This window comes from Glycine max, chromosome 20 (genome assembly GCF_000004515.6).
Source record: "Glycine max cultivar Williams 82 chromosome 20, Glycine_max_v4.0, whole genome shotgun sequence".
In the NCBI taxonomy this organism is placed as follows: Eukaryota; Viridiplantae; Streptophyta; class Magnoliopsida; order Fabales; family Fabaceae; genus Glycine; species Glycine max.
Genome location: NC_038256.2, coordinates 30,658,778 through 30,675,280, shown reverse-complemented (window position 1 = coordinate 30,675,280; position 16,503 = coordinate 30,658,778). Strand labels below are relative to the sequence as shown.

The following is a 16,503-nucleotide window of genomic DNA, read 5'->3' as shown; positions in this document are numbered from 1 at the left end:
TTTTTTTGGTTTTTCTAACGTTTTCCTTAAATAAACGTTGGTGGCGACTCCCACTCATTTTCTAGATGGGTGAATGAAGAAGTCACCCTTAAGGAGAAGGAAATTCGTGATGAATTTCCAGATGAATCATTGTTAACTGTGAGCGAGCGTCCTTGGTTTTCCAACATAGAAAATTTCAAAGTAGCTAATGTCATTCATGATGATCTCAATTGGCACCAAAGGAAGAGGTTCCTTCGTGATGCTTATTATTATGTGTGGGATGACCCAAACCTGTATAAACTTAGAACAGATAACCTATTGAGAAGGTGTGTCACCAAAGAGGAGTCTAAGAGCATATTATGGCATTGCCACAATTCACCCTATAAAGGACATAACAATGGAGATTGGACTGTTGCTAAAGTGTTATAGTCTAGGTTCTTTTAGCCTTTCACTTTTAAGGATGCTCATGAGCATGTGCAACAATGTGACAAGTGCCAAAGAACTGGAGGCATTTCTAAGCGACATGAGATGCCCTTGTAGAATATTTTTGAGGTAGAGGTGTTCGATTGCTAGGAAATTGACTTTGTAGGACCTCTACCTTCATCATATGCCAATGAGTATATTTTGGTGGCTATTGATTATGTCTCAAAATAGGTGGAAGTTGTTGCCACTCAAAAAAATGATGCCAAAACAATCATCAAGTTTTTCAAGAAGAATATCTTCTCCCATTTTAGAGTTCTAAGAGTGCTTATTAGTGATGGTGGGTCACACTTTTGCAAGATACAACTACAAAAGGTCTCGGGGCTTTACAATGTTAGACACAAAGTAGATTCTCCCTACCACCCACAAATCAATGGCCAAGCCGAGGCATCAAATATGGAACTTAAGAAGATCCTTGAGAAGAAAATTGCTTCTTCAAGAAAGGATTGGGCTACAAAATGGGATGATGCCCTATAGGCTTATCGAACTGCCTTCAAGACCCTAATTGGTTTGTCTCCTTTCTAAATGGTGTATGGGAAAGCTTGTCATATTTTAGTGGAAATGGAGCATAAAGCCTATTAGGATCTTAAGTTCTTGAATTTTGATGAGACCTTGTTTGGGGATAAGAGGAATTTGCAGTTGCATGAATTGGAAGATATGAGGCTTAACCTTTATGAGTCATCCAAACAATACAAGCAGAAGATGAAAGCTTACCATGATAAAGAAGCTTGTGAGGAAGAGTTTCCAGCCAAACCAACAAGTTCTGTTATTCAACTCAAGGCTCAAATTGTTTCATGGCAAGATCAAGTCTATAACAGCCGTAACTTTTAATAAATAAATAAATAAATAAATAAGTAAAAATAAAATAAAATAATATAATTAGGTCATAAATTTCCACTATATAAATCAAATGTTAACCTAGAGCAGCTTTTACAAAACACTTATGTCCCTTTCTCTTCTTCTGACGCACAAGAATCCTAACAGAGCAACTGGAGGAGGAGCTCTAGAGAGCACCAGAGACGCCACAATTGCTAATGGAGAACGATCGAGGGACTACATCGAGGTAAGGGATGAGTTATTCACGCTTGGGGATTAGAATTAACATGTATAGGGATCCCTAGAGGATCAATTTTTGGGTATTTTGTGTTGTTTCTTAACTGATTTTCCCAAATTTATGCTTGTCATGTGACTGAATTTCACTTTTTACAAATTTGATTTATTTACATATATTTCAAGTTTTGATTTCGTATGAATTATTTTCTTGTTTCAATGTTTTGATTTCAATTTAAATTACATAATAATGATCATATATGTAGGCACATTATATGAATTGCTTACCCACCTTTGCCGGATGCGTATATGACTGATTTTGAATTATATATAATCCTATAATGAAATCAGATTTTTTTTTTGTGGATACATATATTACTAAACATTAACGCGTATGATTGTTGTTAATTGGCGCTTGTACCATCCGTACTGGACTTGTTGAGTGAAAGTGCCTATACATGATTCCTCTTGGTACAATTTTGCTGTTTGAGATTTCTATAATAATAATAATAATAACAAATAAAGTAAGGTTATAGAAATTATTTTCTTTTCATGAATAAATTAAATATTATTATAAAATTTTTATTTTATTTCTTTTCAGTTATATATGTTATATAAGCTAGTAATTACAATTATTGTTTATAAATGGTTGTACAATAGTTATGCTTTCCGTTTAAATATGTTATAAATATTCCTTCATCGTTAGTTGTGCAGTAGTCATGGTTTCTGCTTTAATATTATTCAAATATTATTTTATGTAATTATATGTGTTAGTAGTTGTAAATATCACTTCACAAAGGCTGTGCAACAATTACGGGTTCCGCTTTACAAATTTACATATATATAACAAATTTTATAACCACGTCTTTTGTTTTTATTTTGGAAGTGGCAAGTACGTATTTTTTTTCTTGTTAGTTACATGTTTTAATATTTGTTTAGCAAATACAATTAATAACAAAGTAAGTTTTTGTTTAGAAAAAAATATTATACTATAACTATCAAATACATATGTAAGAAAGCTATTTTTTTGTGCAAATTGATATGTTTAATATTATAAATTAAATACTGTTGTAAACCATGAATTATGGATTGTGAATTACATGACTCTTGAGATGTTGTATGTTTTGAGTTGTGAGCCATGAATTATGTAATTACACAACTGTAAGACCCTTTAAGGGCGACGAGTTAATGCGCGATGAGTTGTGATGGGATCCACTGTGGGAACCCGACGAGTTAATCACTTGAGGCGCGCTGAGTTAAAATATATATTTTTTTAAAATATATACAATCGAGATTTTGAAAACAATTGAGTAGTTGTGTGCATTGCATAATTCATAGGTAGAGTCTGTGTGTTCAAATGTTTTTTTTGGGTTGGACCTGAATCAGGAGGGAGAGGCCCTGACAGACTCTTTGGAGTGTAGGCCTTGTGGGTCATTCGATTTGAGTGCTCCTGTAAGCCTGTGCCGATCCCACATGGTTGGAGCATTCTCGCAAAACAGCGTGACCCTGACTGGTCTCCATATGATTTCACTTAGTGAGAGTGACCTGACTTGCCCATTGTGAGGCATGTCCTGTCATGTACTCCTAGGCGCCCGATGAGGTTTTTCACTAAAAAATGGTACCACATTGCATGTAGGCTTGAGTCCAAAGTATTTGTTGTATAACGCATGTGTTTGACTTTCATTGGATTAATAATTGTGGTTTGATGTTATTTTCTGGAGTGGATGAACTTGAATGGATGTGCATAATATGTGTGATTTTGTTGAAATGGTGTTAATTATATAAATTCAGTTGTAAGTATTATATGTTTCACATGCTCTAACATTTTATTATATATGAATGTGATAACTCATTCCTGGTGTGTGTTTGTGTTTGGGCTGATTGCCATTTGTTCAGGTGAGCCATCATATGATGAATCCCATGTTAGAGCCAGAGAGACTTAGTCTGTGATAGAGACATGCTCTGATAAGTGTGACATTGGGGCATAGGATTTTTTTCGCATGATATATTTTTCGTAAACGATATAGTTGTGTTACGTTTCTGTTTTAGTTTTTTTTATTATTCATTCAGTATGGACGACCTTGTTTTGAGCCTGGATAACTTTGTTGTTTTTATTCAAACAATTTCTACTATGTTTTCATTAAGTGAATGTGAACCCTTTATCTTTGGAAATCAATTTAAAGTCAATATGTTTAAAATAAAATAAAAATTCCGCATGATTTTATTTCCTTGTATTCGTTATTTGTGAGGGTAGAGGGTGTTACAAAGTCTAAATGGCTTGGACCATTCACAATCAAAGAGGTCAAGCCCTATGGGATAGTTGAGTTGGTGGATCCTTCTTCCAATGAACCAAAGTAGAGTTGGATTGTCAATGGTCAGAGGCTGAAGGATTACAATGGGGGAGAAATTGAGCGGCTGACCACCATTATTCGCCTCCAAGATCCTTGATGGTGTCAAATGTCCAGCAAGTGACGTTAAAGAAGCGCTTACTGGGAGGCAACCCATGATCTCTTCCCTTATCTTGATTTATAATTGTTTCGGGCGTGTGTGTTAGTATAAGGATTTTATTAATATTTTGTGTGCTTGATTTTTTTTAGTTGTGCGCTTAGTGCACCTATGTTGTCTTGAGCATAAGAGTTTTGCTCATGCATGCCCCCCATGAGTTCGAGATTGGTTAAATTTGTTCTTCCATCTTCCCAGTAGTAGCGGTTCATATTGATAACTATTGTTTTGGTTCTCCAGGCTTGTTGGGCTTTACTTGTCTTATTCGTGATGCGGGTCATGCTTGACTAGTAGGGTTTAATGTCTCTTCTGGTTTCTCTGATAATCTTAATCCAGAATTGCTTGCTATTTATTGTGGCTTAGATTTAGCTTGGGAGAGGGGACTCAAGCATGTGCTATGTGTTTCAGAATTTTTCTTTGTTGTGTCTCTTAATAAGGAAGAGCTTATGGTGTTGTATAAATATGCAACGATTATTGTTGTTATAAAAAAAACTTTTACTAGGTAGTGGAATGTGGATCTTATTCATTGCCTTTAGGAGGGAAATTTTGTTGTTGATCTTCTTGCTAAGTTGAGAAACCAGAATGGTGTGGGTTTTTAGGTTTATGAGCATGCCTCGACTTCTTTGGCACTTCTGCAAGATGTTGATGCAAAGGGAGTGATTTATTAGAGTCTATAGTTAGTTTTTTGCTTTCTTATTTTTTCTCTCTCTTGTTTTTCGCCACTCACAAAAAAATTTATATTATGCAATTTGGTTCGATTTTTATAGCAAGATCTAAAAATCAAATCAAATTGCAAAAAGTATGTGGTTTTTTAGGTTTATGATTTTTGCGGTTTTTGGTTTAATAGGTTCATCCAAAACAAACATGTGATGAGTTCTTCATTCATTGTGTTCGACTTCTAAGGTTATATATGCTTTTATATCTAATATTCCTTTTACCTTTAGAATATGCTCTAACGTTTGAATTTCAAGTTTTTAATGAAAAACAAGTTTTCTCTAAGTATAGCCAATTAACAAAAGCAAGCTACAAGTTGAGATCCTACATGGAGAAAGCAGAAAAATCAATACATGCCATCAAAGAATGTCATTACTTTTAAGGAAAGAAAGGATGCCTACTCGTTCTTTCTCATTTTGTAAAGTATAAACATCAAAAGCAATTTTGATGTAGCTCCATGTGGAGCTTATAGGCATTGGATATTCTTCATCAATGGAGTCATTTTCTTCTTGAAGATGAATGGTAGTGGAATGGAGAAGGAAGAAAGATGATTGGAGACGCCACTTCAAGAAGAAGATGAGTTAAGAAGAAGCTCACCACCATAGGAAGCCATGGATAAGAGCTTGAAGGTAGGAGAAGATAAGTGGAGGGAGAAGGAGAGAAGGAGCACGAAATTTTGTGCCTCAAATGAGGTTTGAACTTTGAAGTGTAATTCTCAAATGATCAAAGTTGAAAAAAATTCACACACATGGCCTCTATTTATAGCCTAAGTGTCACACAAAATTGGAGGGAAATTTGAATTTCTATTCAAATTTCACTTGAATTTGAAATTGAATTTGTGGAGCCAAATTTTGGAGCCAAAATTTCACTAATTATGATTAGTGAATTTCAGCTATGGTTCAGCCCACTAATCCAAGATCAAGTCCAAGATTCTCTACTAAGTGTGCTTAGGTGTCACGAGGCATGTAAAGCATGAAAGACACGCACAAAGTGTGACTATATGATGTGACAATAGGGTGTAGCAAGAAAATGCTCACCTCCCCCTCTAAAATTTAATTGGATTGGGCTTCCAATTAAATTTATTTCCCAATACACACATCAAATATTCACTTAATGCATGTGAAATTACAAAACTACCCCTAATGCAAAAAACTAATCTAGGTGCCTTAAAATACAAGGGCTGAAAAATCCTACGTTTCTAGAGTACCCTACCTACATTATGGAGCCCTAAATATAAGGCCCAAAAATAATGAAACCTTATTCTAATATGTGCAAAGATAAGTGGACTCATACTTAGCCCATGGGCCCTAAATCTACCCTAAGGCTCATGAGAACCCTTGGGCCTTCTCTTGCATCTCTGGCCCAATCTTCTTGGAGGCTTCTATACAATACCATTGGGGGGTAGGATTGCATCAAATTTTATGTCAAGCTCTTTATGCATTTAAGGAAAGATCAAAACATGAAGAATTACAAGGACTCGAACACACAACATATGCTTCTACTTTGATGCTAATATAAAGATTGAAGAGAATATCAAAAGAAGTTAACAAATCTATCATATTTGAGGAAACATTATTTTCTGATACAATATTATTTGGACTAGGTATGACAAAGAAACCTGTACTTGCGGGTAGAGTCGTAAAAATGGTCGGAACTCACCGACCAACCCATCCCACCATAGGTTCGGGTCGGGCTAAAAAACCAAATTTGCGATTAGGTGATACATTGAACCCGACCCACTTGCGGCTTGACCCACCCAGGTTGAACTCGTCGTGGGTTGAGCTGACCCACCTACAAATTACAACTAACCTAACCCACCTAGACTATTATGTAAAGATGAAAAGCTTTTGTCATTTTTCTAAATTTCTGCTAATATATTTATATGATTACCAAATTACCCTAGATATTTGGCTTGCATTCCATCCTTGAAAGATATTTTCTAGCTTGTCGATATGTCGTGTTGTTTGTAGGTGTGAATCTCAAGTAGGGGATTTAACTATTATTTTCTATTTTTTAACTCATGAAATTTAAAAGTAATACTCATTGATAGTTCAAATTTATACTAAATATTCAAATTTTTTTTTCTAAAAATTTGATTATTCCTTGATTTTTTTAAAATTTTTAATTTTAGGTGGACCAACCCATTTAACCTACTAACCCGTGATGGGCTAGGTGAAAATTTTCAAGACCATAATAAATAAGCAAATAACTAATATAGTTTTTAAACTAATTTTTTTTTAATAATGATAATTTAAAAAACAATCAATGTACTTAGAACTTCAAAGACATGAGAGAAGGAAAACAATTGCGGGGGTAGAGACACATAACATATTCGGACATGGTTGTGTTCTAAGAGCAACTTTAGTGTCAGAGCTGGAGAAAGGATCTTGAGCTCAAGATCTGGTTTTCACTAGATCTCCCAATAAAGGAGTTAGGCAGATCTTCAGCATGGAGAATGAGTTCTTGTACAAGAACCTTTAAGATCTGCACAGTGTTAAAAAACATTTTTTTTACTCTCTCTCCCTACCAGCAACAACAAAACGCAGGAGAGACCAACAGAAGAGGAGATGAAATGAAGAAGAAGAAGAAGAAACCAGTAGCAACAATAGACCATAAAAAGATACACATGCCGGTGTAGGGGGAGGGGGTCGTGGCAGATGGGGAAGGGGGGGGGGGGAGATCGCGTCCGCGGTGGAGGGTAAGGGAAAGAGGCCACGACCGCGGTTGAGGGGGGAAGGAAGAAGAGGGTCACAGGCGTGACCATGATGGAGGGTCATGAAGAAGAAGAAGGTTGTGATAGAGGAAGAAGAAAGAAGAAGAATTAAAAAGAAATAAGAAGAAAGAAAGAAACAATGTATGAGAAAGAAGGGGGTAGCGTGAAGTGGAGAGGAGGGGGAGGGAGGAAGGAGAAGGAAGAAGAACATGGAAGGGAGGAGAAGAAGAAAGGTTAGGAGAAAGGGAGGAGAAGAAAAAGAAAGAAAAAGAAAAAGAAAAAGAAGGAAGTGTACGTTGGGAGAAGAAAAAGAAAAGCTGAACGTTGGGGTGGGGGAGGAAAAAAGGAAAATATTTAACAGTGGGGTCCATGTGGGACATATAAAAATTGTCTAAGATCTCAAAATGAAATCTATCACTAAAGACAAAATGGGAGAAATCTTAAGAGATCTTCAATCCTACTTGACCTTGTGGGGTCTACCAAAAAGTGGTCTAAGATACCAATTTGGGATCTACCACTAAAGTTGTTCTAAATATCGCTACTCAGTTTCACTCTCATTTTTCAGTTGTGTCAGAATCATTCCCTCCTTGTGTTTTCTTGCTATCTCTCTCTTTCTCTCCCATCCACCGCAATGCATAAGGTAGCCACAAGAAAAGTCGTTGTTTACTTCCCTCGTTGCCGCTCTCCTCCGCACTTTACTACTTCTCTACTTCCTATTTTCAATTCATTCGCCCCCTCTCATTTCCTTAGGTAACTCTCTCTCCCTCTCTTTGTTTATTTTGTTTGAGAGAACTCCCTCTTTTTGTTTCACAAGTAGAAACATTGTATTTAATATTATACTATATTATTTAATACCTGTAGAAAGTAGAAACATTTTTGGTTGAAAATTGATTGAATATTAAAAATTGAGTAGAAACATCAAGTTTTCCATCTAGGTTTATTACGTTTTATAAATTTCGTTTGAATGTTAAAAATTGAGGCACATAGTCTTTTTGTAAATTTTAGTTTAGACACTATCGAAATCTTGATGGGTGATGCAAGTGACACTCATTTGATGTGGCCACACATCATAAAAGTAGTTTATGGTAAGAGAGGGTTTGAGTTCTATTTAAAGAGCTTATTAGAGAGGTATTTGACCACTAACAAGCCTAACAACCTAACTAACCAAATTTCATCTAACTAATATCCGGTAACCCCCTCCCTCCCAGTGGATCAACTTGAACAAGGAACTTAAACTATGCGAAAAGTGAAGGCTTTGTTGGTTTTGCACACATGCTAATACATGTATTATGGTAGTTGGCTTCACTGAGGTCTGCAAACCCCATATTCTCCTTCAGCCTCCTTAACCTTCAAATTAGTTCTTCAACATAATTAAGGCCATCACTGTCAGACCATATTTTTCAAGAGCATTTTTATTTGATTCGGACATATACTTTCTCTCCATGGGCAATCGGATGAATAGAATTTGATTTTATAAATATGATAACAAATCAGATGTAGAAGAAAAGAATGCAACTATTTTGTCACGAATTCGTTTATTAGCAAGGGTAATTTTAGAAAATTCATATAAGTATTGGATGTAGAAGAAATATACACGGTGGAAACAGAAAAGGCCTAATATTTAACACATGGGATCCATCTATTGTGACACCCTCTACCCCTCACATATATATTAATAAAGGAATAAAAATTCAAATATTAATTAAAAGTATTTTTAAAACATTTTTAAATACAAGCTTTTCAAATGGGTAAAAGGCTCACATTCACTTTCTTCTACATCATATTCAAACTTGTCCAAATAAATAATAAAGTCATCTCGACTCAAAGAAAGTCATATAAGTCTCATACAATTAATATAGAACCTATATCCTAATGTCACATCCTATCAGAGCGTGGTGTTCCCGTGTCCTCTAGCATGAGGTTCTTCATAGTCATCCACCTATTCATCTGCTCCCCCGAACACAAGTTCAAGATCATCACAGGATCCAAACAAAACAACACACAGGGAGTGAGTTATCACATTCCTAGCTAATAGAGAAACAAGACAATTAAATATACATATTATATAAATGAGATACCACTTGCTTAAACATAGCTCACGTAACTTCACCACTTCGTCATTCAAAATTCACTTTTCAATTATCAATCACATTACACAAGAATCCCACACTTCGATCAAGATATAATAACACATCAATTAGCAAGCATATGCAATAGTTATGCTAAGACTCAATTCTATATGCAATGTGGTACCATGTCAGTGAAAAACCACCCTGGGGCGCTTAGGAGTACATAACAAGACACACCACACAATGGGTTTGTCAGGTCACTCTCACTAAGTAAGATCATAGGGAGACCAGTCAGGGTCACGATGTTTTGCGAGAATGCTCCAACCATATGAGATCAGCATAGGCTTAAAGGAGCACTCAAACCCGGTGACCCCCAAGGCCTACACTCCGAAGAGTCCGTCAGGGCCTCTCCCTCCTGATTCAGGTCCAACCCCTAAAATAATTTTTTTTACATGCAGACACTGCTCATGAATTATACAATACCCACGACCTTACACTCGTGTTTTAAACACGTTCAACACAATTGCGCTATGATTTAACACTGGTTCCTAAATAGGAAACCTACATTTTCTCTTTAACGCTGCGCATCAACGCTTTTCTCAAGATAACGCTGGTCGGGTATTGTACAATTCATAGCTTACAACACAAGTAATTTCACATCAAGTGTTAACTACACACTTATCCACAACTAGAACTCATTCACAATTTCACATCTCATAGTGTCACAATCCACCATCACATGTTTACACGTATCTCACAAATTAACACATGTTCAACTTTACACTTATACTCAATCTCAATAACAATATTATAATCTCAAAGCAACATGTTATTCTACAATTCATCACATACTCACAATTTGAATTATCATTTCATATCCTCAATATAACAATTTATATAAAAGACTATCACAACATGAGGACTAAAACCCCTCAAATAATATTACACAATTATATCCAAATCATAGGTCCAAATATACAAATATCAAGAGCACAATTTATCAAGCAATTTTCATCAGGACATCAATATTTTATTTATAATCATAAAGGAAAAATTGCAATTTAACAAACATCCCAAAATAAAATCTCAATTTAATCCCCTAAGGATCCCTACACATGTTCTCACTAATCCCCAACTGTGAATAACTCATCCCTTACCTCTAAGCGGGCTCACGTGTCTTCAGCCAGCGATAGCAACATCTCCAACGGTTCCCGGAAATTCTTTCAATTATTCATCCGACTGCTCCGATAGAATTCCCAAACGTCAGAGAGACGGAGAAGAGATTGAAACCTCCACTTGTACTGTCTTCATACGATTCCTTTTTCTCCCTCCCCGAATATTATATCGCAAATCCCAACGGTGGAAGCGTGCGGAATTGAATTTCGAACAACATATCAAAATTTCACAATAATCCAACGGTTAACGAAACCAGGATCGTAGTTTTACCAAGACAGCTCTGGGTTTCTGCGGGAAAGAAAAAGGCTACAATACGAAGGGTTTTTTTTTATCTCATTTCAGACATGATATCGAAATTCCCAACGGTGAGAATGCTCGGAATTCTGTTGCGAACATGATACTCAAATTTCACGATGATCCAACGGTGAACGGATTCAAGATCGTCGTTTTTCTGAGACTGGTTTGGTGGGCTGCGGGAAAAAGAAAGGGTTTTGAGAGGAGAAGGGGAAAAACGAAAATGAGGCCAAAAGGAGGCAGCTGACTTAACATAACTATTTATACCTACGGTACTCAGCCTATTATTTGCTCTATATTTATTTATTTATTACTAAAAATCTTTTTAAATTTATTTACGAAAAATTGGGATGTTACATCTATCACTTGGGCCTTAGTTATTGTGGAATTGTAGCCCGTTGATCCACTTGAACATTTCAACTTCTTATTCAATTGACTGCACCACTAACCAGCACTAACGTCCCTTCATGTCACTTGCCTCACTGACATTGCTTCGTGAAAATATGAAAATAGAGGCAGCATGGTGCAAGACCAGATTGTATCTAACATTGAAGAAAAGCACATTGCTAGAGCAAGCTCAAGTCATCTAACGCCCAATCACAGTAGCGCTCTGCCACAGTCCATTCCACCTGGTAAGCATCTCCATACTACTCTACTGTATGTTTATAAATTTTATCCTCTGTGACAAAACCTAAACGTAGGTAACCAAACATGTTGAATGTGATGAGGATTTAGATAAATTTTATAATATCGCAGAGCCAACATTATGTTAGGGCTTTTAATTTGAAACACAAAATTGATACTTTGAATCTATACCTGTCATTTTTCGATAACAAAAATGGATATATGCAATTTGTGTCTTTTAATTCAAACTTTACTACAGGATCACTACATGCAAACGATATTCCAAAATTCTCTAGATTTTAGACATTATTCAATTGATACCACATTTGTTTGTTCATTAAGTTGTTAAAAAAAATAGCAACATCAGTATATTAGTTCAAGATTTTTGTGAATGTGAAACAAAAAACTGATACTTTCAACCTAAACATTTTAATTTTTCGTCTAAGAACAATAGGTGGGTGCAATGTGTGTACCTAAAAGCAATGTCAAGAATATGTTGTAATGAAAAACATAACATTTTATGTGTGTATCCTTATATTATGCATTGGTGTGATAATAGTTTGAGACAACAACATATTTTGTGTGCATAACTGTTTCACACTTTATGTTATGCATTGCTTGAGAATTTTCATCTTTATTTATGCTTGACCATTCTATGTGTATATTCTCTGTTTATGCTGAAATTTAGGAATGATGGATGAGGATCAGAAGTGCTGGAAAGACATGGCTAAATTAATGATGAAAATTAACAAAAAAGAAACTAACATGTTCAACACATACACATTAAGGATTAGGTTACAATTTAAACACTATTCTCAAATATTCATGATTTATATCACTTATCAGTATTGTTTAAATTAGTTTATTTTATATTTAGTGTTATGGTGAGGTTAGTAGGAGTTTTGTTGTCAGATGAAAAGATGACTTAGATGATACTTGACATCTTCTAGACAAAGATGACAACGTACATTCTGTTAAATACAAAAAAAATCTTCAAAGCCCAACTATAGTGGTTGGCTGGACTCAACCAGAGATTTTTATGGACTAACAAACAATCATTAATTAACTATGACCTATTATGGATAATCAATTTTCTTGCTGACTATCTTCAAAAGCAACTCGCAACCACGAGCTTTTCCAAAATGGCGTTTGATGTATCAGCAAAATCCTAATTCAGTCATGTTTAAAGTCCTATTGAATCAATAGAAAGTAACTTGCACTAGTTTGGTAAGTCATTCAAGGTTGTATATAATAAATAGTTTTGACTGAAATTTTTGAAATTTATAAACAATCTTGCATTCAATACTGTGTATATTTAATATATCTCACATCAACTTAATCTTAATTTTAGGACGTGTCAAGTTCTATGTATTCATTCATGAAAAATGTAAATTTCACGCATGTCAATTTAGAAGGGACGATAGAATGCAACATTGTCTACAATCATTAGAGGAAGACTACAAAAATAGGATCTGGATGGAGGTATTTTGCAACTGAAAAAAATTTGCAAGCCGATCAAGAAGTTTTTTTTGAGTTCCCAAATCCAAAATACAACTTTGCTTTATTCTGAATTAGTATTTAAAAAACTTTTGGATGCTTGGGATACTTTCAATTTTTGTGTTTGTTTTGGAGGTAATTAATTTTTGGTATTCTTTGGATGTTGTTATTGGTACATTTGTTTGATTTAAATTCTAAATTTGAGACTTTTTATATGTATAAAAGTGCATATACCATAACAGTTAAATTTACTTTTAATTACATTATCTATTTTTAATTCTACAAATTTAAAAATAATGTCTAAAAAATTATAGTTATAAAAACATAAAACATAACTAAATATTTAAAAGCTTGATCAATTTGTCCGTGCATTGTCCATATTCTCATACTCGTACAAGTACAAATGAACAAATATACTAGTAATGCACTAGACAATTTTCTCGCTATTTGGCTTTTGAGTGGAGTTTTATCATATTTTACACTTGCATCTAAAAAATACATAGCATCATCGGTCAGTTGAGATGGACATTCACGCAAGATTGTGTTAAGTCTTCCAGCAATGGCTGTTTCGATATTGAGATGATTTCCAAATGGTTTATTTTATCAAATATTTAATTTTCTATTTAGTGTTTTCTTCATAAGATTAATAAGACACTATTGTAGAAGATTAATAAAAATATATTGTACAAGATACTCAGTAACTCATTATTTACTGTACAACTTGTGGAGGTTATATTTTGATAATTATACCTTTTCTATTATTCTTTTTGTCGTATTTTGGATTACTTGTGTTGATTTTTTCACGGTTTAAGACTTAGACAAGATTTTCAATCTCGCACATTGAATTGGAGTCTGACTCTTAATTTTGCTTTTCATTTCCTATCTCGTAGTGTTGATGAGTGTCATCTCTATACGCCTCTGTTTAACAATCTCTAATTTGAACAGTGCATTTGCTTTTACTTTAAGACTAAAACGAATGTTTGATCCATTGCAAAAAGTTTTTGCTTCTATGTTTTGTTTAGGTGCCTCGGAAGTTATTACCAAAAAAACAAATTCACACTTAGGCAATGAACTTTTTAAATGCTATACGAAGACACATCTTTCATTACCCCAATGTTGTCAAAATCATTATTTAATTCGTAAAATCGTACAATTCTACTATTCAAGAAAGGATTTTCGTGCTAAATCGGAGATAGGATTGCTGGAAGGTAAGATCACTAGTCTCCCCAACTACTTTTGAACTAAATGCTTACAGTATTTTCATGTATAGGGTTATATGTAGACTATTATACGCTTGTGTGTATTATAGTCTACATGGACCAAGAGCATAGAAGTACAAATAAATAAAAGCATTCATTCTTATAAATAAATAAATAGTCCAGAAAGCTTATCTCTAAAACAAGAAAAATGGAAAGAAGCTATGTTTTATTACAACTGAAATTGTTTTTCCTTCAGCAAAACTCCACAATCATTAATCAATAGTCAATACATACTTAATTTGCTAACCCCTAAAACTAGGACAAAGCATATGAAGTTCTAAAAACAAAGAAATATGTTTATTCCTTTCTTCCATTTGAGTTGAAGGAACAGCCAAACAATTTGACAATTAAACCAAGATCATGATCTCCAGTTAATTTCACTTCTTGTCCATCCCGAGTGTGTGCTTCACACTATCCACAGCACCTTGAGCCATGTTCTTCACTTGCTCCCCAGTCTGCACCAAGAAGAATGAATTAATTATAAAATAACACATTCCAGGTTTCATGACAAACACAATTCTACAAGTGTCTTATCAATGACAATGAGTATCCTAAAGATACTAATTAAATATTTAATTAATAGAAATTTTTATTAAAATTCACGATCGAATATGTTTATAACATTAAATGTTACACTTTATTATAAAAACTTTTGATTCCTTAATCAGTGTACTCATTAGCATTTTTCATTCAACAAAAGTTCTATAAAGAAAAATATGCTCCCAAATTGTTGAAGAAAAATATCTTTGAGAAATTAATTAGCCACCTGTTGGAGAAAACCAGCAGATTCTTCCTTGTTTTGTTGAACAGTTTGCCCTGTTGTGTTAGAAGCTGCATTAGCCTTGTCAGCAGCTGCCGAAGCTGTTTCCTTTGTGGATTGGACAAAATGTTCTGCCTTAGCCTAAACCATAACAAAGAATATTAATTAAGACAGACTATCTTGGTCCGTATGGTAATTGTGGTAAGAAAATTTCACGAGGGATTGATTTCGAATGTTGGTAACGTCCAAAGAATATTAATTAAGAATAAGATATATATCTTCAATTTACATAGATAATAGAAAGTGTTAGATACATGTGAGATAAGTTGACAATGTATTTGTGCATTATTCACCTGAGTCTGGCCTTGGGTTTGGCCTGCATTGAAGTTTTGTTGGGCACTTGACATGTTTGCTTGATTTGATGAAGAAAAAATTACGAGAGTAATAGATGTAAGATGGTGTTATAGTTAGGTCTTGTTGATCTTGTATCACAAAGTGTATGTATATATATGCTTCCACATGTGAGAGATGCATAGTTATAGGATCACTTTGTTAATGAATGTGCGCATATTTCTGCTTCTGAAATGGGCTTTGGTTGAGAATGTATGTGAGCCTCTGGCACGAGACAGTCACGCATCTCCAAGTTTCATTCACTACCACTTTAATATTGATGCCCTATTGTTCTTGTATTTTTCTTCCCATTTTTTTTGTTTTTTTTTTGTTAAGATAGTAGCAGGAGTACCTAAATTTGTACAATTTATCTGCATATTAGAGAAAAAAATATATTTACACGCCACCAAACACATAACTATTTTTGCCTTTTCAATCATATTCTTGATTTAATAAAAGCAATGAATTATATAGTGCATTGTAGAATAATAAATAAAAGGGTACAAAATCACTTTGCCATAATTGGAGTAAAGAGGCAAGAGGACTCCAAGCCATATATAGTTGGAGTAAAGGGGAAGAAACTCTGACTGAAATATTAAAAACATAACAAATGCTAATAATATATCCCTTATGTTTCACTTTATTTGAAGTATAAGATTTTAGTACAAGTATTAAGAAATGAAATTAATATTTTGAATTTCGTAAAAAATATTATAGGACTTTATAATATATTTTTATCTCTATGATTAAATACAATAATGGAAAAGAATACTTCTAGTATTGATTAAGGATATTTCATGAAAAATAAATATATGACGTAAATATGTTTTATTTTTTTTTAAATTAATGAATTTTGTTATAAGTTACTAATAAAATTTTCTTTATGTTGAGTATCTAATAAAATAAAAATTTATTTTCATTTCTTGTTATTTTGTTTTGGTTCGTCTAATATATCTAATTTTTCATTTTTAGTCCTCATAATATTTTGCTTGTTTT

At 34.1% G+C, this 16,503-nt stretch overlaps 1 protein-coding gene across 1 annotated transcript; it reads right to left on the bottom strand.

The window, feature by feature from the left end:
* Positions 1-14,514: 14,514 nt before the first annotated feature.
* LOC100816116 (late embryogenesis abundant protein 1) lies at positions 14,515-15,936 on the bottom strand. Its single transcript, XM_003555680.4, has 3 exons — positions 15,471-15,936; positions 15,124-15,258; positions 14,515-14,812 (listed from the first exon to the last, which is right to left on the bottom strand). Exons 1-3 carry the CDS (start codon positions 15,522-15,524, stop codon positions 14,735-14,737), a joined length of 267 nt encoding a protein of 88 aa, XP_003555728.1. The 5' UTR covers positions 15,525-15,936; the 3' UTR covers positions 14,515-14,734.
* Positions 15,937-16,503: the final 567 nt, after the last annotated feature.

Excerpts from the sequence above, each read along its gene's own strand:
- LOC100816116 (XM_003555680.4), bottom strand. The coding sequence starts at position 15,524 with ATGTCAAGTGCCCAACAAAACTTCAATGCAGGCCAAACCCAAGGCCAG. Across the intron at positions 15,259-15,470 it reads AAACCCAAGGCCAGACTCAG|GCTAAGGCAGAACATTTTGT; the intron begins GTGAATAATGCA and ends GTTATGGTTTAG. Across the intron at positions 14,813-15,123 it reads CTGCTGGTTTTCTCCAACAG|ACTGGGGAGCAAGTGAAGAA; the intron begins GTGGCTAATTAA and ends TTCTTGGTGCAG.